We start from the raw sequence: 21,809 nt of genomic DNA on the forward strand, positions 1-21,809 counted from the left end.
TGGAAGAGAGTTGGAAAACGAAAGTTCTCTAGCTATGGTAAAACATACATAACAAAACTACCATTTTAACCATTTTTAGGATTACTGTTCGTTGGCATTAAGTACAGTCACATTGTTGTGCAACTCTCCATCTCCAGAACTTTTTTATCACCCCAAACAGAAACTCTGTCCCATTAAACACTAAATCTCCATGCCTCCCTCCCCTCAGCCCCTGGGAAACATTCTACTTTTTGTCTCTATGAGTTTGACTATTCCAGAGACCTCATCTCACCCAGTGGAATCATATGACATTGGTCCTTGTGATGGACCTATTTCACTTAGTGTGATGTCTTCATCCATGTTGTAGCGTGTGTCAGAATTGCCTTCCTTTTTAAGGCTGAACTATTCCGTTGTAGGTATATACCACATTTTGTGTATCCCCATGTCTGTGGATGGACATTTGAGTTGTTTCTGCCTTTCGGTTATTGGGAATAATGCTGCCATGTGCATTCATGTATAAGTATCAGTTTAAGTCTCTGCTTTCAATTCTGTGGGGTTATACCTAGGAGTAGAATTGCTGGATCTTATGGTAATTGAGAATCAGGTTTTTCTAAAGATGCTTCAGGACACCAGTTTTATATTTTTGCTTCTGTCATTTTCCATACTCCTGAGCAGCATGGTGAAATAAATATGATCCCCAACTAACGTGCAAACCAATTCCAATCGTAGGGGTTTTAAACTACCTGAAAGAGACGTTTACTCACACTCCAAGTTACGACATGAGTCCCGCCATGCTCAGTGTGCTGGTCAAAATGATGCTGGCGCAAGCCCAAGAAAGCACGTTTGAGAAAATCTGCCTTTCTGGGATCCAGAACGAGTTCTTCGTGCTGGTGAAGGTGGCTCAGGAGGCTGCCAAGGTAAGCCTTGCCGTTTCCCGTGACTTTCGGAGTGAGTGGGATTCGTCGGTGTGGGCCCACTGGACGCAGCGGGGGCTTCCCATGGCAGCTTGCCCGTGACCTGGGCAGCATGCCCGCTCAGGCTGGCCAGAGTGCTGGCTTGCATTTTCTTGGCAAGTAATGGTGTTTCAGATACGGATCACTGATTCCATCTGCAGCTTAGCCTAAAAACCAGCATAATGACAGTGGCCTGATCTCCCCGTTAACTCTGACACTGACAGCGCTAGGAGACCTTGGAGTTGCTCCCAGATTCTGGAGCGACCTCTGGCAGGGGCCGCTGCCCAGAAGAAAGGGCTCTTTTTCTGCAGCCCGGATACGTGAGGGCCCCTGTGCCACCCTCCTCGTTCCCAACATTTTTTCCGTTGTAGGTGGGAGAGGTCTATCGGCAGCTGCACACGGCCATGAACCAGGAGCCAGTGAAGGAGAACATCCCATACTCCTGGGCCAGCTTGGCCTGCGTGAAGGCCCACCACTACGAAGCCCTGGCCCACTACTTCACAGCCACCCTCCTCATCGACCACCAGTGTAAGGCTTGGCATCTCGGGGCTCTGGGCTTTGGTCAGGGGTGTGGTTTTGCTTCCTCTGGGTGATTCTGAGCTGAGTGAGAGCTGTCTACCTGCCTGGGAGATGCTCACAGCCTAGGGGCAGAGGGTGGGGATTACATGTTGGCCCAGGCAACAGGATGGGATTAGGGGTTATGTGGTTCCTTCCTGTGGGAGGAAGAGGGGTAGCGTTCCTTCTGCCTGGGATGGAACAGACGGCTTCATGGAGATGATGTTTCACCTGGAATCTAGGGCCAGGACTAGACCAGGGAGGCACTCGCCTCAGGCACGAAATCTAAGGGGATAAACTCAGTAATTGAGATAATATTTTAAAATTATAATTGTAAATGAATCAAAACTAAGACAAAAAAATCCTTGGTGATTAAAATTTTAAATAAGGACACAGAGCAATAACGGTGCCTTACTGAGCCACGTGGGAACCTGAAATAAAAAAAAAATTTTGATCGGTTGTTTATCATGAATATTTTTGTATTAATTTTGATATTTAGAAAATTGTATTAAAATATCGTATATATCTTGATGGCTGAGTTTGGGGCACCTCCTTAAATGTTCAGCCTGCAGTGAGTGCCTCACCCTCCTCCCCATAGTCTTGGCTCTGATCGGAGGTTGGGTGGGACTTTTGTTGCAATTGGTGCTAATCAAGGCAGCCCTCTGAGTAACGAAAAGGAAAACCTCTGGGGCCAAGACTGCCTGGGTTCGTATCTCAGCTCTGTCATTTACTAGCTGGGTGATCTTGGGCAACTTACTTACCTGCTCTGTGCCTCAGTTTTCTCATCTGTAAAATGGGGACACGAAGAGAACCTATCTCACAGGCTGTTGTGAAAACTAAATGCCTCTATGCAAAGCTAAATAGTGCCTTGTATATGGTGGGCTCTCTGGAAGTGTCAGCTGCTCCTGCTAGTATTATTTTATGGTCTATTAGGCAGGACAAGTCATGTAAACCAGCCGAAATACAGTGCTTCAGTCACTGTGGTAGGAACACAAATGAGGCAGCAGTTGGAGTCCTTGGTGTAGGCATGGATGGTTCCTCAGAGGCAGTGCCATTCGAGTTAGACTGGGGACTCTGAGGAGGACTTTTCCAGCTGAACGAGGAGGGAAAGGACAGCTAGAGTGAGAACAGGATCTGAGTGAGCCCTGGAACAGAGGCCGGAAGTGTTGAGGTAGCAGTGGGTGGTTTGGTGAGGTCAGGAGGGGACACGTGCCAGGGAGGGTGCAGGCATGGAGGCCCCCAGAGGTTTGAGGTGGGGCTGTGCTTGGAGGTTCATAAGATGGGTGATAGGGAGCAGGTAGAGAGCAGGGGCTTGGAGCCAAATCCGGAGCCCCTAGAGTGTGCCGGGCCCCCTGCACAGAGACCTTGGGCTGGATTGCCTGGGTATGTCCAGGGGTGGAAAGGAGACCTATTATCCCAAGTGCCTTGTAAAGCTGGAGAAGGGAACCTGGGGATGTGGTTGAAAGAGGGATCTCTCAGTGGGTCTGCGGTGCCACCTCTAGAGCCCGCACCGCAGCCGCAAGAAGGGATTTATCCTGTGGTTCTTGTCGCAGTGAAGCCTGGCTCAGATGAGGACCACCAGGAGAAGTGCCTGTCCCAGCTCTACGACCACATGCCAGAGGGGATGACGCCCTTGGCCACGCTGAAAAACGTTCACCAGCGCCAGCGGCTGGGTGTGTGTCGGCTCTCCTGCTCCCTCCCTCCCCGAGCCCCATCTGATACTTCCACTCACCAGCAGCTCCACGCAGGTCCCCAGGGCAGGGCCCGGAGAGTAGGGCTTCCCGAGTCATCGTGGCCACTCTGGATTCAGAAACCGGGAGGCACAGTCCTCTGGCCTCAACTGGCTTCCAGAGCTGTGTTCTCACAGGTTCTGCGAGGGACCAGGGCTCCCACGATGGAGCCAGAGCTTTGGCAATCTTCCAACACCCTAGCGGGGTCCAGGGGATGGCCCTTGGTCACGCTAATCTGGAAGGACGCATTTCTTAGGCCACACCTAAGAACGGGTAATGAATTTTCCTAGTTTGGTCTCTAACAGGTCTCAGAGTGAGCATGCTTTCCATGTCCAAACCTGAATTCTTCCTCCACCCGATCTTGTCCCCACCAACCCCACACATGCACTTTCCCCATCTCAGGGATGGCAGCTCCATCGTTCTAGGTGTGCAGGCCAGAAACCTTGGACGTATTCTCCGCCCTCATCTTTCTTTCTCATCCCCGCATTTGATTAGCGAATCCTCTTGGCTCTACCTAGAAAAATATCCCAAATCTGACCACTTCTTACCTACCACCCTGGTCCAAGCTTAGGTAGTACTTACTCAACAGACATTGACTCGCTTAAACCTCACACAACCCAATGAGATACATATGGTATGACTCCCCATTTTTCATCTGAGGAAACAGAGGCCCAGAGAGGTCACACAGCTTGCCCAGCTTTTGACCAGGGAGCCCTCGTGGTCCCATCTCACCCAGAGGTGGAGCAGAATTCCTCACCTGCACTTGTGAGGCTGGCCATGGTCAAGCCCCTGTTCCTCTCTGGCCTCATTCCCTACCCTTCTCTCCAGCCCTCACTCCCTCCAACCAAACTCCCAAGTTCCTTGTTGTCCTTAAACATGCAGGCATGCTCCTGCCCCAGGGCCTTTGCACTTGCTGCTGTTCTTCTAGGAGCGCTCTTCTGTCAGATATCCTCTTGACTGCTCCCTCACGTCCTTCAGGGCTCCGCTTAAAAGTTACCTTCTAAAAGGCCTTTTCTGATCACCCATAATAGAAGGGCGACTCCCCAGTCCCCATCTTCTCGTGCCACATCTGCCTGTTTTTTTTTCTGCTTTATTTTTCTCCAGAACCTTATAGCCACACAACCCATTACACATTTCTTTGCTTGTTATCTGTCTTCAACCACTAGCATGTAAACTCCATGAATGCAGAGGCGAGTTTTTGGTCATTGCTTTACCTCTAATGCCTAGAATGTTTGGTAAATGTTTGCTGAATGAAAGTTTTATAGACACAAGTGAGCATATTGTACACACATTTAGAGGGACTGAAGCCATCCAGGCAGATCCTTCAGAAAAGAGAACGTCCACCTTTCTGGGCGAATCCTTGGGCACTCGGGCTCTCCTTGAGGTACTCACATTGCAGTTTACGACATGTGTCCTGTGGTCTTGATTTTCTGTGGGCAGGCAAGTCCCATCTGTGCCGAGCTGTTACCCATCACGAGGAGTCCGTGAGGGAGGCCAGCCTGTGCAAGAAGCTCCGGAACATCGAGGTGCTGCAGGAGGTGCTGTCTGCGGCACACCAGCGGTCCCGGCTCAAGTACACTCAGCTCCGTGACGACTATGACCTGCTGAGCTTGATCGACGTTCCCGACATCATCTGTGAGTGGCCTGGGTGCCGGTGCCAGGTGCAGAATGTGCCATGTGAGAGGCAGGGGCGCTGGGGCGCTCCTCCTGCAGGGGCCGGGCAAACCCTCGCTGTGTGCCGGGCACTGGGACAGGGCCGCGTGCTGCTCTTGCCCTGGAGTCCTCACCTCCTCCTTCCCAGATCCAGGGCCTTCTTTATGGTCTTCGTCCTTGTTGACCCCTTGGTGGCAGCCGACCCCCTCCTGCCCCTCAACACGCCACCTATGACGTCAGGGCCCTGCCACCTTGGTTGTCTCTGCCCTCACTTTCCTCTCCACCCTATTTGCTGACGGTCTTGCCCAAACCCACCTCCCCTCCTGGCATTCTTGTGGGTCTCCTCTCCCTGGCTTGCTTCCTCTAGATTCCTTCCCTTAAAGTCTCACGGCCTCCCCTAGGGTTCCAGCCCCCACCACTAGTCAGGAGACCCCAGGAGCTGCCTTTCGCCTCGACGCTTTCCCTACGCTCCACACCCACCCACGTGCCACCTGCCTTCTGGGAAACTGCGCTTTGCTCTCTGTCTTTTACCTCCGGCTCCATAGTTTGAAAGCCACCTGCATCCTTATTCCTGTTCCAAGGCTTGATCTTTACCCTGTTTTCTCCATTTTCTTTCTTTGTTTTTTTCCCCAGACAAAAATTATTTTTATTATGAAAGAAGAAGTAAAATTTTCACTGATACAGTGGATCCAGGGGGTGCAGGGAAAAGTTTTTACTTTGGCAGTGAAGATTTCTTCAAAATCTAGTTCATCGTGTCTGTGTGTGATTGTGTGTGTGGTGAGAACACTTAAGATCTACCCTCACGTATACAATATAGTGTTGTAATAGTCACAGTACTGTGTTAGACCTCTAGAACTTACTCATCCTGCATAACTGAAACTCTGTACCCTTTCACCAACATTTGCTCACAGCACCCACCCCCCACTGTCCCCGGCATCCGCCATTCTGCTCTCTGCTTCTATGAGTTTGACTTTATTATTTTTTATCGTATGAGTTTCAGGTGTACAGCATTATAATTCAACATCTGTATACACTACAGAGTGATCACCACCACAAGTCTAGTTACCATCCATCACCATAGAGTTGACCCTCTTCACTCATTTTGCCCATCCCTCCCCCCCAAACCCCTCTGGTAACCACAAATCTGTTCTCTGTATCTATGAGTTTGTTTTTGTTTTGTTTGTTCATTTGTTTTGGGGGATTTTTTTAGATTCCAATCATATCGTCTTTTTTTTCCCTCTATCTGACTAATTTCACTTAACGTGATATCCTCAAGGTCCATCCATTTAGTTGCAAGTCACAGGATTTCATTCTTTTTTTTTTTTCTTTTTTGTCTGAGTAGTATTCCATTGTGTATATATACCACATCTTCTTTACCTGTTCATCCGTCTATGGACACTTAGATTGTTTCCATATCTTGGCTATTGTAAACAATGCTGCAATGAACATAGGGGTGAATATACCTTTTAGAATTAGTGTTTCACGTTCTTCACGTTAATACCCGGAAGTGGAATGGCTGGGTCATATGAACTATGCTTACCTTTCTGAGGAATCTCCATACTGTTTTTCCATAGTGGCTGCACTAATTTACAGTGCCACCCATAGTGTACGAGGGTTCCCTTTTTTTCCACATCCTCTCCAACATTTGTTATTTCTTGTCTTTTTGATAATAGCCAATTATAACACATGTGAGGTGATAGCTCATTGTGGTTTTGATTTACATTTTCCTAATAATTAGTGTTGTTTTATGTGCCTGTTGGCCATCTGTATGTCTTTCTTGGAAAAATGCCTATTCAGACCCTCTGCCCATTTTTCAATTGAGTTGTTTGTTTTTTTTGTTGTTGAGTTGTACGTGTTCTTTATATACTTTGGATAGTAACTCCTTATCACATACATAATTTGCAACTGTCTTCTCCCATTCAGTAAATTGCCTTTTCATTTTGTTGATAGTTCCCATCACTGTGCAGAAGCTTTTTAGTTTGACGTAGTCCCATTTGTTTGTTTTTGCTTTTGTTTCCCTTGCCTTTGGAGTCTGATCCACAAAAATATCACTAAAAACAATGTCACTGAGGTTTCCACCTATGTTTTCTTCTAGAAATTATATGGTTTTAGGTCTTACATTCAAGTCTTTACTCCATGTTGAGTTAATTTTTGTGCATGGTATAAGATAGTGATCTAGTTTCATTGTTTTGCATGTGGCTGTTTAGTTTTCCCAGCACCATTTATTGAAGAGACCATCCTTTTTCCATTGTCTGTTATTTGCTTCTTGGTCATAAATTAATTGTTCATCTATGCGTGGGTTTATTTCTGGGTTTTCAGGTCCGTTCCATTGATCTGTGTGTCTGTTTCTGTGCCCATACCATACTGTTTTTTTTTTTTTTGCGGTACGCAGGCCTCTCACTGCTGTGGCCTCTCCCATTGCAGAGCACAGGCTCCAGACGCGCAGGCTCAGCGGCCATCGCTCACGGGCCCAGCCGCTCCGCGGCATGTGGGATCTTCCCGGACCGGGGCACGAACCCGTGTCCCCTGCATCAGCAGGCGGACTCTCAACCACTGTGCCACCAGGGAAGCCCTACCATACTGTTTTGATTACTGTAGTTCAAAGTATAGTTGAAATCAGGGAGCATGATACCTCCAGCTTTGTTTTTCCTTCTCAAGATTGTTTTGGTTATTCAGGATCTTTTGTGTTTCCATACCAATTTTAGAATTATTTGTTCTAGTTTTGTGAAATATGCCATTATATTTTTGATAGGGATTGCATTGAATTAGTCTATTGCTTTGGGTATTATGGCCATTTTAACAATATTAATTTTTCCAATCCACAAACATGGAATTATCTTTCCACTTATTTGTGTCTTCTTCAATTTCCTTCATGAATGTCCTATAGTTTCCAGTGTAGAGGTCTTTCACTTCCTTGGGTAAATTTATTCCTAGGTGTTTTATTATTTTTGATGCAATTGTAAATTGGATTGTCTTACTTTCTCTTTCGGATAGTTTGTTGTTAGTGTATAGAAATGCCATGGATTTCTGTATATTGATTTTTTATCCTGCAGCTTTACTGATTTCATTCATTAGTTCTAACAGTCTTTTGGTGAAGTCTGTAGGGTTCTCTTTAAGTAGGATTATGTCATCTGCAAATAGTGTCAGTTTTACTGTTGATTTGGATGCCTTAACTTCTTTTTCTTGACTAATTGCTATGACTAGGACTTCCAATACTATGATGCATAAAAATGGTAAGAATGGGCATCCTTGTCTTGTTCCTGATCTTAGAGGTAAAGTTTTCAAGGCTTGTCGTATATGGCCTTTATTATGTTGAGATTTGTTCCCTCTATACCCCCTTCATTGAGGGTTTTTATCATAAATAGATTTGAAGAGATTGGCCGTTTCAGATTCCACATATAAGTGAGATCTCACTCCGCAGTACTATGAGGGTGATACTAGTATCACCCTCATCTTAAAGATGAGGCAGTGGAGGCTTAGAGAGATCAAAGTCTTTGTTCCAGGTGACGAAGCTGGTTGGTGGAAACAGGAATGGCGCTCAGGGATTCTCCTTCGTGGACACAGGCCACTTCCCTGACCCCCTTGTCCACACAGTAGAGACAACCTCCACAGGGGGAGGGAGATGCACAGCTCCTGGCGAGGCTGTCTGGGGGTGGTGGCACCACTCTTGTAGTGGATGAGTAACCTGTCTGAGCCCAGTGCTGTGTGAAGCAGTTCGTTTGTAAGAAACCACAGGCCCGTCCCGTGAATACAGGGGTGTGTCAGTCTTCTTGGCAGTGCCAGTCTTCTTCCCCATATTTTCTTTTTATGCTGTTGTTCATGTATACTTAGCCTGCACTGGGATCCTTTGTTAGACACTGACTAGCCTCATGGGAAGGGTTGGCTTGAGCCTGCCGTGAATATGATAGTGGAGATTTGGCAAACCCACTTCTCACTGTGAAATCCTCGCATCACACATTAATACTGAGGAGAGGAAGCACATCTCGCCCGAAACTGTGCTGAAAGCATGGTATTTCCATAACAGCCACACCTGAAACGTAGGTTACTTCTCAGTAGGGTTTTATGAATACCATTGGATGTCCCCTAGAATACAAATAAGCTCCTCGAAGGCAGGGAGTTTGTCTTATTGCCACTACTCTGTCCCAGCCCCAGAGTGGGATATAGCTCATAGTAGATACCCAAATGGAGTTAGGCCTGAGTTTTCAAGGATAACTTTCAATTAGAGAAACATTTATGCTTTTACTTTTAATCTTCTTTTCCAGCTAAAACTGAGCGAGAGGTTGAAATTATACCGCCACAGTTCTCCAAGGTGACAGTAACGGACTTCTTCCAGAAGCTGGTATGTTGAACATTTATTTCATAATGACTTGAGGGGAAAGCTGTTTCATAAATTGCAAGTATGTAAAAGGCTACTTTTAGATGTTTTTGATTTTTAATTAGAGATGTTATATAAGATTATTTAAGATAATTTTAAAAAGATAATTTGATCTTAAATATGTTGGATCTTTTAGAGCAAATGGCAATTAACATTCTTGTATGACTTCGTAGCACGTATTATCCCAGATGGTATCATTAGTCTCGGAGCAGGGCCGAATGAAATCTGTAAGGACAATAAGGCATCGTTTCCTTTGGTTTTCAAAAGTTCCTGATTCAGCCTTCAGCTCCTACGGCTAATGATGCTCTATTCCAAAGGGCCCTTTATCTGTGTTTTCGGCTAATAAGAGATGGACGCCTCCTCGAAGCATTCACTTCACTGCAGAAGAAGGAGACTTGGGGTTCACCCTGAGAGGAAACTCCCCGGTTCAAGTCCACTTCCTGGATCCGTACTGCTCTGCTGCCGTAAGTGTGGACCCTTCTAAATTGGGAGCAAAACTCCCTGGCATCTTTGCAGACAGAGAAACTGGTAAAATATAAAGAGAGCTGCCCAAACAAATGTATGTGGGTGATTCAATGTAGGGTTCCTCTATGTAAAAGGCCTTGCTTTATGTGAAAGGTCTCTCATACCTTTCTTGCCCAAAGAGAAAAGGATTCATTTTTGCCTTCTTGAAGCAAATTTGTGCAGATAACTATTTTATTAATGAACTTGGGAACTGCTTTAGGGATCTGAATGAACAGAACATTGACCTTTATTTAAATCATACTTTCATAGGTGGCAGGAGCCAAGGAAGGGGATTATATTGTTTCCATTCAAGACGTGGACTGTAAGTGGCTGACTGTGAGTGAGGTTATGAAGCTGCTGAAGAGCTTTGGCCAGAACGACATTGAGATGAAGGTCGTGAGCCTCCTGGATGCCACATCGTCCATGGTGAGTGCTGATGGCCCCTGGCAGCAAACAGCGACGTGGAGTGAAGTCAGTGTGAGTCCAGCCCCAGAGGTCTTTATCCGGACCCCTGCCTCCTGCCCGCATTTGTAACGTGCCACAAACGACTGAACTCCTAAGCCCGTCATCACTGGGATGTGCTCAACTTGGGTCAGAGAGATCACTGGAAAGCTTTTTTTTTTAATCCTATAGATCAGCGGTCCCCAGCCTCTTTGGCACCAGGGACCGGTTTTGCGGAAGACACTTTTTCCACGGATGAGGGGTGGGGCGGGGTGGGGGGGATGGCTCAGGCGGTAACGTGAGCGATGGGGAGCGATGGGGAGAGATGGAGAGTGGCAGATGGAGCTTTGCTTGCTCTCCTGCCACTCACCTCCTGCTGTGCGGCCGGGTTCCTAACAGGCTGTGGACTGGTATTGGTCCACGGCCCAGGGGTTGGGACCCCTGCTATAGATAAAAGAACCAATTGATTTATTTTTCTGGTTAAATTCTTTTCAATTGCAAAAGTAGTACATACTCATGGTTAAAAAAAATACTGAATTGATACAGAAGGCCTTGAGATGATGTGTGGAAGATGCTCTCCGCACGTCGTCCGGGACAGTGTTAGCTGTTTCCTGGGAGATCTGGGGAAGCGTCTGAGCCTGTGCGAGTCCATGTGCACAGTTACATCCCTTTGTTTCCCCAAGTCGGAGGAATTGTGGCATACGCACTCTTCTGTGCTTGCTACATTCAGTTATGTACCTTGGACGCTTCCCTCTAGAACAGTATGTGTTTATTCATTCAACAAATATCGATTGGGCATCAACTGTGTGCCAGGCCCTTCTCAGGTGTTGGAGCTACAGCTGGAATTAGACAGATAAGGTCCCTGCCCCCACAAAGCTGGCACTAAACATGCAATAAGTGGTTGTGATTTGGGGAACGTGCTGTAAAGGGAATAAAATGTGTCATGTGCTGGAATGACTGGAGCTGGGAGGGGCTCCTGAGCAGGGCTTGCCCTGAGGCTTGAGTGACAGGAGGAACCAGCCACGTGAAGAGGTACAAGAGCACGTGGGGAGGGGCACCAACAGGTGCAGAGACCAGACCCTGCGGCAGGAATGAGCTTCACCTGCCAGAGGAACTAAAAGAAGGCCTTTCGGCCGGAGCAGCTTGACAAGGGCCAGAGTGGAGGGAAATGCGGTGGGAGGGAGGCAGGGCTTCATCGGCAGTGGAGGGAGTTTGAAACCTTTTGAGACGGGGAGTGACGTGGCATGATGTTTATTTTAGAAGGCCGTCTTGCTGTCTGGAGGCCAGCCGGGTGGCCGCAGAGCAAGCTGGCTGTGGCAGTCACCCAGGCCAGTGACGTTAGCACCGTCCCACTAGGGGGTGACAGTGGAGGTGTAGAGAGGTGGGTGCACCTGAGACATAATTTGGATATAGAGCTGATGGATTTGTAGGTGACTTGTATAAAAAAGATGCGGGAGGGCTTCCCTGATGGCGCAGTGGTTGAGAGTCCACCTGCCGATGCAGAGGACACGGGTTCGTGCCCCAGTCCGGGAAGATCGGCTGAGCCCGTGAGCCATGGCCGCTGAGCCTGTGCGTCCGGAGCCTGTGCTCTGCAACGGGAGAGGCCACAACAGTGAGAGGCCCGCGTACCGCGCAAAAAAAAAAAAAAAAAAAAGATGCAGGAAAGAGAGAGGACTGCACAGGTTTTGGCTTGAATTGCTGCATCATTTTTCTTAATGACGGGAGACGGGGCAAGGTTGAGGGAGTCCGAGGAGAGAGAAAAGCAAGTGTGTGGTTCGCGTGCCATTAGGCATCCGGATGTAAAGGTAAAGTAGGCAGCTGGATGTTCAGATCTTCAGTTCAAGGCACATGTCAGCCTAGAACTAAATATTTGAGGATTATCCGCACAGAGATGATATTTAAAGCTGTAAGATACTAAACGAAAGTACCCTCGAGGGGTTGAGGGTGGAGGACTCAACCCCGAGAGACACCACAAGCGTCTGGAGGTCAGTTAGAAGTAGGTGCAGACCGGTGGGATAAAGAGGGGCTTCTGAAACCAAGAGAAGAAGATCCTGCCCGGAAAGAGTGGTGTTTTGTGCTGAACACAGTTAAGACGTGGAGAATGAGGGAAGCAGAGCCATGTCTATTATATTTGGCAGCAGGACAAAAGGACACTTTTCATGGGGAAATGGCAACAGAACTCAGTCTTAGAGAGGGTTGGAGAGTGAATGATTGTGTGATTCCATTGGTAAGCAATAGGCAAACCCATAGAAACAGAATGTAGGTTAGTGGTTGGTTGCCAGGGGCTGGGGCGTCGGGGAATGGGGAGTGTAGCTGCTGATGGGACAGGGTTTCTTTTTTTTTTTTGGTTGCACCGCACAGCGTGCAGGCTCTTAGTTCCCTGACCAGGTATCGAACCCACGCCCCCTGCAGTGGAAGCACGGAGTTCTAACCACCAGACCGCCAGGGAATTCCTCAGGGTTTCTTTTGGAGGGGGGTGGGAATGTTCTGAAATTCGGTAATATTAGTGGTTGCACAACTCTGTGACTATACTAAAAACCACTGGATTGTATTAAAATGGTGAATTTTATGGTATGTGAATTATAACTCAATTAGAAAAAAGAAGATAAAGTAGTCAAGGGACTCAGAGCATCTTGGGAGAAGGGATCATGAAAAATGGCACTTTTAGGGGTGGAATCCATAGCATTGCTAGACTAGTGATCAAGGTCTCAACCAGAAACAAAAGAAGTTTGTCCCAGAAGAGGATATATAAAAGTGCTGGGCGCTGGCCTGAGGGCTGGGGTCTGTTAGGCACAGCCGGAGGACCTGCATCTTTAGAGAGCAGCCCTGCCCCTGAAGAGACTGAAAGGCGTATCTGTTAGTCCTGTCACATTTCTGATTGAACCAGGCCAATGAAGAATCTGACGTAGGGATGAAAGCAAGGGTTCTGTATTCAGACTGCCTGCATTTGAATCCTGGCTTTCACCAGTTCCGTGACCTCGGGCGTCAGAGACTTGCTCTGAGCCTCGGGAAAATGGAGACTACCACCATTCTGACTACCACTGGTGTCGTGGAAGGAACCCCAGGCTTGGAATCAAAGACCTGGAATCAGGCCCTGCCTGCTGTTAATAAGCTGTTTGACCTTCAGCAGGCTTCATGGTCCTCATCTGTATAATCTAAGATTTAGACGAGTGCAGTGGTTTCCAGCTGTGCTCCATAAGGCCCTGAGAGTGTCAGAGAGGTGCCCCAGGAAGATTTGGGGACTGGGTAGTGGGGAGCATGCTGGATGAGGACAGGAAACAAGTGAATGAGAGAAAGGGAAGACTTGTGAAAGGGAGCAGAGATATTGCGGTGGTAGCTGGGAGGGGACGTAGGGGTAAAGGAGAGTTTTTCAAAGGTGTGTGTTGATAGCACAGTTAGCTTGTGTGCAGATGGGAAAGGTTTAGGAGACAGGAGAGCAGAAAGGAGGGGATACCTGGAGAAGAGAGGGAGTGAGAGGGTCCAGGCACATGGGAGGGCATGTCTTTAAACCGGTGAAATAAACAGAACTTAATGGTTAAAATGGTAAATTTGACGTTATGTTTATTTCATGTTTAAAAAATTGGAAAAATTTAATATCCTCATCACATGGACCCTGTACTGTCTTTAAAGGGAATGAAGTTGATCTGTGTCTGTTGGTGTGCGCTGAAATCCAGGATACATTAAGTGAAGAAAGCAGGGTGCGGACAAGTGTGTGTGGTGTATTCCTAAGGAAAGACAAATGGTGATTTATACTTACACACATATCAATACCTGTATATGAATGTTATCTCTAAAAGTGTAACAGATAGTGGTTACCTCAGGGGAAGAGCCTGAAAGCCCAGGTAGGAGGGACACCTACTGTTCACCTCATGCATTTTCATATCATTGACCATGAGTATATATTACTTTTCCAAATGTAATAACCTTAAAAGGTAGTGGTCTCTAGCCTAAATTACTACTACTGAGTATATTCCTTAAGAATTGTCCTTGTTGTTAAGAACCTAATTCTGCATAAGCATTTGTCACTGAGTTTCAGAATTATGTCAACGTAATTTTAGAGGATGCTATGAGTGCAGAATCTGAGTCTCAAACTTCGCAGTCGTTTCTCGGACATCTTGACTTCTAACACCTTTCTCTTTCTTTTTCTGTGTGCAGCATAGTAAATGTGCCACGTACTCTGTGGGAATGCAGAAGACTTACTCCATGATCTGCTTAGCCACAGATGATGATGATAAAACTGATAAAACCAAGAAAATCTCGAAAAAGCTGTCCTTTTTGAGTTGGAACACCAACAAGAACAGACAGAAGTCGGCGAGCACCTTGTGCCTCCCATCGGTTGGGGTCAGGGTTGCGGGGCCTCCGGTCAAGAAGAAGCTCCCCTCTCCGTTCAGCCTTCTCACCTCCGACAGTTCTTTGTACTAACGTGAGGAAACAAAAGCGTTTCCCGTGCTGACTGGGCCTTCATATTTGTGCCATAGCGGAAAATTTCTAAATATTCTCAAATCCCATTTTCTCACAGCGTAAACCTACAATTGATATGTTTTTATGAATGACAGTAACAAGAAACCTCTAGAAATTTGTGGAAAACAAACTTATTAGGGGAGTCTCACCATATTGCTGCAAGTTATTTATTATATAAAGTATTGTAAATAGAATAATGTGGACATATGGCTGTTTTTAACGACTATAATTAAGACTCTTTAGCTACTTACTATCAGAGTTAAATTAGGATTTCCTATACTGGTCCTATTTGTAAGTTTCCAGACTTGGGTGATAGACGGATAATTCCTTAACTCAGAATTCAGATGACCCCAAATTAAGGCAGGGCAAGGGACAATAATGATAGACTTAAATTAGTGTTACTAAAAACTGTCCCAAAGAGCTCCTTCCTAAGGGAAATTCATTAACCTAAAACAACAAGATTTTACTATTATTTCTAAATAATATGAATGCTGTTTCCAGATAAAGTCTAGTGCCAAATTTGTCATGACTTATTAGATAAACAACCATTTAGGAGCAACTTTTCTTCTATTTTATGTCATTTAAAAGTCGCTAACACAGTGGCAGTGTTAGATGAAGATGCTGTCTACAAGGTAGATAATATACTGTTTGATACTCAAAACATTTTTCATTTTGTTTAAAGTAGAAAGTACATAGCTGTATATTTTAAGCGTCTTTAAGAAGGGTTAAAAACATTGTATAAGGTCAGGATGTAAATGAGTCAAGTTTAGAGCTCTATTTGACTTTTTAAAATGACATTGTTACCAACTGATTTCTCTTGCTATATGTTGGATGACACTGTGACTCTAATAAGATTCACTGTTGGCATAGTACAAGTTATATAGCTTTTAAAAATATATCACTGACATGTAATTTTGAGAATTAACAAACTTAAATATTTTCTAGTGTGTAATATCAAAAGGGAAACCACCATATTTGGGAAAGTGTATCCATTGCTCTTAGGGCTATTTTTGTATAAATATTTACATAAATGCATTCATTTGCCTGAGTTAATGGTTTCCACTTTGATTTCACTTTAATTCCCTCCTCTTTCAAATCATTTTTACCCTAATGCACAAAACGTTACTGTGTTTGATTTTTAAAAATTACTAACATTTCACAAAACAGGACTTAGCTCTCAAGTTATCTTAGTATCCCTGAAAACATATAGCCTCTTTAATTGTATTTATTTTTTGAATGAGCAGTTGTACATTTTCATCCCCAGGCTCTCCTCTCTGGATGCAGCTGCACCTGCCATTTTCCCTTTTCTCTTCCCATTGTTGGGCGATACATTTACAAACACATTCTTTCCCTCCCTCGCACACATTGGCTTTTTATTTTAAAATGGGAACTCTGGACTCCAGGCTTTCTGTGTTCAGAAGTCATGCTCAGTGATTACAAACAAACTGTGCAGCTACCCGGAAGGGAGGGATGGAGGGAGAAAGGAAGGAAGGAAGAAAAAAGGCAGGACAATTGTTTGTTTACACTGGCAGCCACCCTCAAAGCACAGGTGTATTAAGACCAGACCTGAAGAACAGTGGCTCTGCCAGAAGGAACAAGGGGCTTATGGTACACAGTGCTTCATTCATTGTAGGTTTGATTCCTTTAGACGGTCACATCCACCACCTTCCATGATAGATACAGGTGAAGGTCACACATTAAAATCTGCCCAAGCCGGCTTTTTGCTGAATCTTGAGAGTCCCTGTTTAAACCGACTCCCTTAGGAAGGTGTCCACCAGCCCTCTTCATGCTAGCAGGGTGCGGGCAGTGCCATCTGGGGCACACTACCTGAAGTAAATACCTGAGCCCAGAAAGCAGGGCAGGACAACTGGCAGGTGCCATTCAGGCCTCACTTCATCCTTCCCTAGTTTCTGTGAGAGGAAATATTGTTTCTTAATGTGAAAGAAAACAAGATCCTGTGGTTCGTGGTGTAAAGGAGATGCCGTGGGAAGAGCCATCACCTGGACTGGGTGAAGAACGCATAAATGTGCTGGGCCACTGACTGTCCAACCACCGGCTCCAGTTCTTGGATGGAAGCATTACTTAGTTGCTGGATACTTGGAAACCTCTGGAGCAGGAGAGGAGCTTTAACTTTCCCGACTCCTGGGATCTGTTGCACAGTTCGAAGGAGGGCTGGCTCGGAGATCAGAGCTCGTTTCTTCCTGAGTAAAGGGTTCTTACTGGGCTCTTTGGTTTGCTCTTCAACCTGAACCGAGATGAAAGGAAAAGCACATGAGTGCCCTCTAGAGGACTGGAGGTTTCTTAAAATTCTGTTTTGTGGAAATTTAGTTTTAGTTTTTCCATTTGGTTCAGCTTGATTCCCCACTGCAAATATTCTCATATATAACATGAATATAATTTTTCAGGCATCAGTAAAATTATTAAAAGATGAACTATATGGAAAACCACTAGGTTAAAAAAACCCAACACATGAACTTGCAGACAGAAGTGCAGACAAAAGATACATGGCGGGACTTCCCTGGCAGTCCAGTAGTTAAGGCTCTGCCCTTCCAATGTAGGGGGTGCAGGTTCGAACCCTGGTCGGGGAACAAAGATCCCACAGGCCGCGTGGCCCGGCCGAAAAAAAAAAAGAAGAAAAAGATACGTGTGGATGAGGCGAAGAAGTTGTTGACAGTGTCACCAGCCTAAGTGCAGAATAGTGCATGATGGAGTCATCACAGCCTGGGAGGCTAAAATCAGGTCTCCAACTTGATTGCTTTGTTACATACTTGCCTAGAATGGAGGGCAAGCTCAGATAGCTGCAGAGGCAGCTTCTGAACTTAAACTCCTCAAAAAGGTTTTAGAAACCAAACCAGTCACTGACAGAGATTGACCTGATGGATTGTACCTATAATAAGGGCAGCTGTCTGTCAGAGTAGCAGGTCCAGGAAGGTCAGTCAAGAGTCCTAACAGGGCTATCGTGGAGGAGTAGGAATCAGTACTTACCAACTGGATAATGAGACAGGACGCTTCCGTCTGGCTGGCCACTGGAAGCAACACCATCCCCAGATCCAGCACAGTAAATTTCTGTACGGCTGGAAAGTACTGTTCACTCATGTGAGTTTTCTCAACTACTACAATCCCTTGAAGTTTACTGGACTTCAATGAAAAAAAAAAAGACAGGAAACGATTTTGTAACAAAATTCCATTCAAGACTAAGAAGCTATCCAAGGGTGCTTGGAATGGCCAATGGTTTTATATAAATTATTCCAAGGGATAGACAGAGGGGGGATAGAAGTCAATTTTCAATTTGTTTCTTTAATTCAGTACTTACGTTTCTAACCCGAACAAGTCTCTTTCTGTAGCCATTTCCTGCCACCAAATCAGCTTCGGTGATATAAAGAATGCAGGATCTGCTAGACAAGTAAAAATCTACCGGTGTCAGGCCATCCTCAAAAACGAGTTTAATTTTTCCTTAAAATACAGAAAAGAAAATAAGTTCCGTGAGCTTTGGATGAAAAGACGGCAATAGGTAGAACGTTTTTAAAAAGTGGGCTAAGGTGAGAGAGGGCTTTAGTAGAGGGAGCCCACCGACCTTGCATCCCCTGTGCCAGCTGCGACCCGCGCCATTTCTCATTGGCCACAATGTGCCCAAACGGCACGTGCATGGGGCCTGTGCCATCAAGGGTGTTCCCTTCCATCGGCTGCCTGGATCTAATGAGCGGAATACAAGACGGCACTTGAGCAGGCTCTCCGGCACACGGCCCCGCGTTCCACTCCCAGCCCCGGCCTCTTTGGCAGGGGCCCGTCTGCAGTGTGTTCTTTAAGAGGTTGATTATTAGCCAAAGTCTAAGAACCAGGAAATTCCTGCCCTAGAAGCCCCGTCCCTCATCTGCGTCACCTGCCTGGCCCCTGACACTCCCGCGCCGTGGCTCCTCCATCCAGTCCAGGGCGGGGGCCGAGCCGGCCAGGGCCCAGTTCTGGGTCTCCCGCGACATTACCTGCGGCGCCCCACTTCCGGGTTCTCTCCTGCGCGCTCTGCAAGTCCTTTATCCTGCCCGTCCTCTGCCTCCCCTGGCGCCGGATAGGCTATGGCCTCAGAGATCGACACGTGACTGGCCAATAAGAGAATGAACAGCGCACACAATTTCAGCCCTGGAGAGGATTTGAGAGTACCCGCTGGTTGCCATGAGCGACGGGTGTGCAGTAACCTTCGCTCTGATTGGTCTTGGGAAAAGCAGAGCCAATGGCAGACGTGGTTGTTGCGAAGTCCGTTGCGTACAAAAGGCGTCTGGGGCTAGGCCCGTTGGAGGCGGCGCGCTTTAGGGAGTGGTACTCGGTTCTGAGATCTGCTTGTCAGTCCAGTGCCGGTCTGGCCAACCCCCGCAGCAAGGATGCTCCTGGGGGTCCGGAGAGGTGGCAAGAGGCAGTTTGTAAGTATATCTGCGCCCGGCCTGCGCTCTGGCCCGTGGGGCCGGGAGTTAAGTGGGAAGGGGTTGGGATTTGGGATGGAGGCAAGGTAGCGGCACAAGAGGAATCGGTTTTTCTTTCGAGAAGCCCTGAATTTTCGTGTTTGGAACACGGATCCTCTATCCCAGTGTCGGCCTCAGTCGATAGGACTCGCCCTGTCTCACCTGTAACTTTCGCTCCGGTGTCGGGAGTTCACTCCTGCCGGCACAAACTTGCTCCACTACTGAATATTCCTCTGTGGGAAGTCATTCTTGATTCTTTCCTCCGCCACGCACCATGTACACCCCACCAGCAAGTTCCATAGATTCCACCCACCAGATGCATCTGGCAGCCGTCCCCGCTCCCACCCCGCCCTCCATCATCTACCTGCACTGCTGCAGCAACTCCTCCCTATTTCTCGGTCTCCGTTCCCGCCCTTCCCCTAGGTCCGTTCTCCACAAAGCAGCCAAAGGAATTCCTTTAAAATGCAATTCTGATCGTGCCCACTGCCCACAAGTCACACACACAGACGCTCCAGCTATTCCCACCTTTAGGTTTATTCAGGCCTTTGTCTTTGCTCTTTCTTCTGCCTGGAATGCTTCCCTGCAGACCTTACCATGGCCACTCTGGCACTGCGGGCGCACACTTCCAGGCTCATTCTCTGACCCCTCCTCCTATGATACTTCTTTGTAACCACTGCCCCCCACCGCAATGGCGTTGCTCCTGTCTCCCTTTTCCATACTTGCCTGGTGAAACCCCAGACCTACTTACATCCAGTTCTCCATAAACTTAATACTTTAAATACAGAGAAAGCATTTTGATAAGGGTACTCCTGAACTCTGTTTCAGTTTGGGATCAGAAAGCATGTCTGACTTGGCTTCCTGTTCTCAGCCCTATGACCTGCTGAAGTCATTTTAGACAGGTGGATGTTGAGAAGCAAGGAAGGCATAGTTGAAGCATATTTTTCCAGTGCAATTTTGCTAACTCAGCATCTTTATTGAGGTTTTTGTTGTGTTACTGAGTTCCTACTGTGCGTGTGCCAGATACCCACAATTGATTGACAGCCTATGGCCCCAAAGGCTAAAGGGTAGACAAACCTATAAGTCATTCAACACAAAATGGTGAGGGAAAAAGTGCCGAAGAGGCATATAGCGGAAGGGGCAGCAAAGTCAGCCGAGAGAGTTGACCTGGGCCTTGGGAGGAGTAAGGAAATAGAATTCCAGGTGGAGAAAACAGCATGTACAAAAGTCTGACAAAGAGTCATTTGCTACGTGGGAACAGGAAGGCAATTCTGAGTGCTACAGCATGTGTAGGGATGAGGAGGGCCCGCCAGAAAAGAATCTGGGGCCACTGATAGGAACCACCTGATAGCAGCCTTAGCAGCCTTCTGTGCCAGGAGAGGACATTTCTCTGTCAACCCGAGAGTTTTCATGCTGGGTTGAGGTAAGATCATCCTGTGTTTTATTAGAGACTAGAGGCAGGAGAACCATAGTTAGGAGATGATTATCGTGGTACAGGGGAGAAATGTTCAGCATACTATGTGAGATTCACTCTATCAAAAAATAAATAAACAAAACTCACGAGGCCTTTTCGAAGGACCTTCTGGATGCCAGCCAGGCAGCGGGGGATGGGGGAGGTGGCAGACAAGTGTATATCCTGGAGAATGGTGGGATTCAGCAGTGGCTGCTCTGGAATCCCTGCTCTTGGCGTTGGCCATCAACGTGGGACTGGGGGTGGGGGGTGGGAGGGCTGCAGAAGGCATTTGGAAGGTCTGCTCGTCCCTCACTCCTGAAGTATGCCCAGAACCCTGGCTCTTCCCCTTAGTTGCATCTTCCTTTTCGCCCCCGTACCTTGCGCCCACCCCAGCCTGATTAGTCTTCCCTGGGGCCACTTTCAGTGGGTGCTTCTCACTAGGTCACAAGATCTCCTTAGTCTGGTATCAAAACTCTTAAATGGAAGCAGTCCCCACTCTGACTCCAGCTCATTTTGCTAGCCTCTCCAACTCACATGCCTCTGTGTTCCAGCGAACTGGAGTGCTTATTTCTAGAACACTGCCACTACGTCTTGCTTCATTCCTTCGTTCCTTTTGCTCCCTCCTCCTGGAATGCCTTTCTATCGCATTTCCCAAATGTGAGAGCAGTGGCCATCTTTGAAGACCCAGTCTAAATGCTCTGAGATTTTCTCCAACAGGACATCAGCGGTCCCCTTGCTGGCCCCCAGATCTGAGGGAGCCCTTCCCTCCCTGGGTCACCTCAGCACTTTGTCTTTACCTCTGCCTTGGCACTTTCCATGATTCTGTGTTGTATTATAAATATCTGGGTGTTTCTCCTCTGTACTGTCCCTCCTTAAAGATGATGACAAGATTTCTTCATTGTCGTGAAATGCTGTCATGGCGTTTTGCCTCTAGTAGATACAAATGAATGGCTGGTGCACAGGAAATGAAGATTGGGTTACACTCAGAAACTTCTCAGGGCCTCCCAGTTGCCTAAAGCAGGGTTCTCCGACTTTCATTGTGTGTGAGAACTAGTTTTTGTTACTCTGCATCTTTGAGATAAACTACCTAAAGTCCTTATTAGGCCCCTACCAGGCGTTAGACAATGTGCTAAGTGCCAGAGTTCCAGGGTTGATAAAGGCAAGAAGGTTGCATGCTCTTAGGAAGCTTCCATCCAGCCGGGGGGGGGCGGCAAGTGAGTAAGTAGGGTCATCAGGGGCAGTGCTGTGAGACCAGTT

General features: G+C 46.9%; 3 protein-coding genes across 7 annotated transcripts in view; 2 read left to right on the plus strand and 1 right to left on the minus strand.

Moving 5' to 3' along the window:
- The window catches only part of RHPN2 (rhophilin Rho GTPase binding protein 2), a 56,329-nt gene extending 40,630 nt beyond the window's left edge, over positions 1-15,699 (plus strand). Inside the window, exons 8-15 of one of the 2 annotated variants that reach the window (XM_030874459.2) lie at positions 709-896; positions 1,304-1,460; positions 3,041-3,160; positions 4,658-4,852; positions 9,133-9,209; positions 9,563-9,709; positions 10,020-10,175; positions 14,346-15,699. In XM_030874459.2, coding sequence (XP_030730319.1) covers positions 709-896; positions 1,304-1,460; positions 3,041-3,160; positions 4,658-4,852; positions 9,133-9,209; positions 9,563-9,709; positions 10,020-10,175; positions 14,346-14,612 — 1,307 coding nt within the window. In that variant the 3' untranslated portion in view covers positions 14,613-15,699. The remainder of the gene's footprint in view (positions 1-708; positions 897-1,303; positions 1,461-3,040; positions 3,161-4,657; positions 4,853-9,132; positions 9,210-9,562; positions 9,710-10,019; positions 10,176-14,345) is intronic. The other variant, XM_060288669.1, reaches the window with a different exon arrangement.
- Positions 13,748-18,703, minus strand: FAAP24 (FA core complex associated protein 24). Of its 2 annotated transcripts, none has more exons than XM_060288671.2 (5): positions 18,532-18,697; positions 18,226-18,344; positions 17,965-18,104; positions 17,637-17,789; positions 13,748-16,896 (listed from the first exon to the last, which is right to left on the minus strand). In XM_060288671.2, exons 2-5 carry the CDS (start codon positions 18,329-18,331, stop codon positions 16,648-16,650), a joined length of 648 nt encoding a protein of 215 aa, XP_060144654.1. In that variant the 5' UTR covers positions 18,332-18,344; positions 18,532-18,697; the 3' UTR covers positions 13,748-16,647. The 2 variants fall into 2 exon arrangements, with proteins under 2 accessions (XP_060144654.1, XP_030730321.1); XM_030874461.3 differs by having other exon boundaries at positions 13,749-16,896; positions 18,536-18,703.
- A 228-nt stretch (positions 18,704-18,931) lies between these two features.
- Positions 18,932-21,809, plus strand: part of CEP89 (centrosomal protein 89) — a 79,349-nt gene continuing 76,471 nt past the window's right edge. For all 3 annotated transcript variants that reach the window (XR_009560087.1, XM_030874465.2, XM_030874466.2), the window contains exon 1: positions 18,932-19,063. Coding sequence is in view for 2 of the 3 variants with exons in the window: in XM_030874465.2 (XP_030730325.1) it covers positions 19,025-19,063 (39 nt within the window). In the remaining variant the exon portion in view is untranslated. The remainder of the gene's footprint in view (positions 19,064-21,809) is intronic.

Source organism: Globicephala melas, chromosome 19, assembly GCF_963455315.2.
Source record: "Globicephala melas chromosome 19, mGloMel1.2, whole genome shotgun sequence".
Taxonomy (NCBI): Eukaryota; Metazoa; Chordata; class Mammalia; order Artiodactyla; family Delphinidae; genus Globicephala; species Globicephala melas.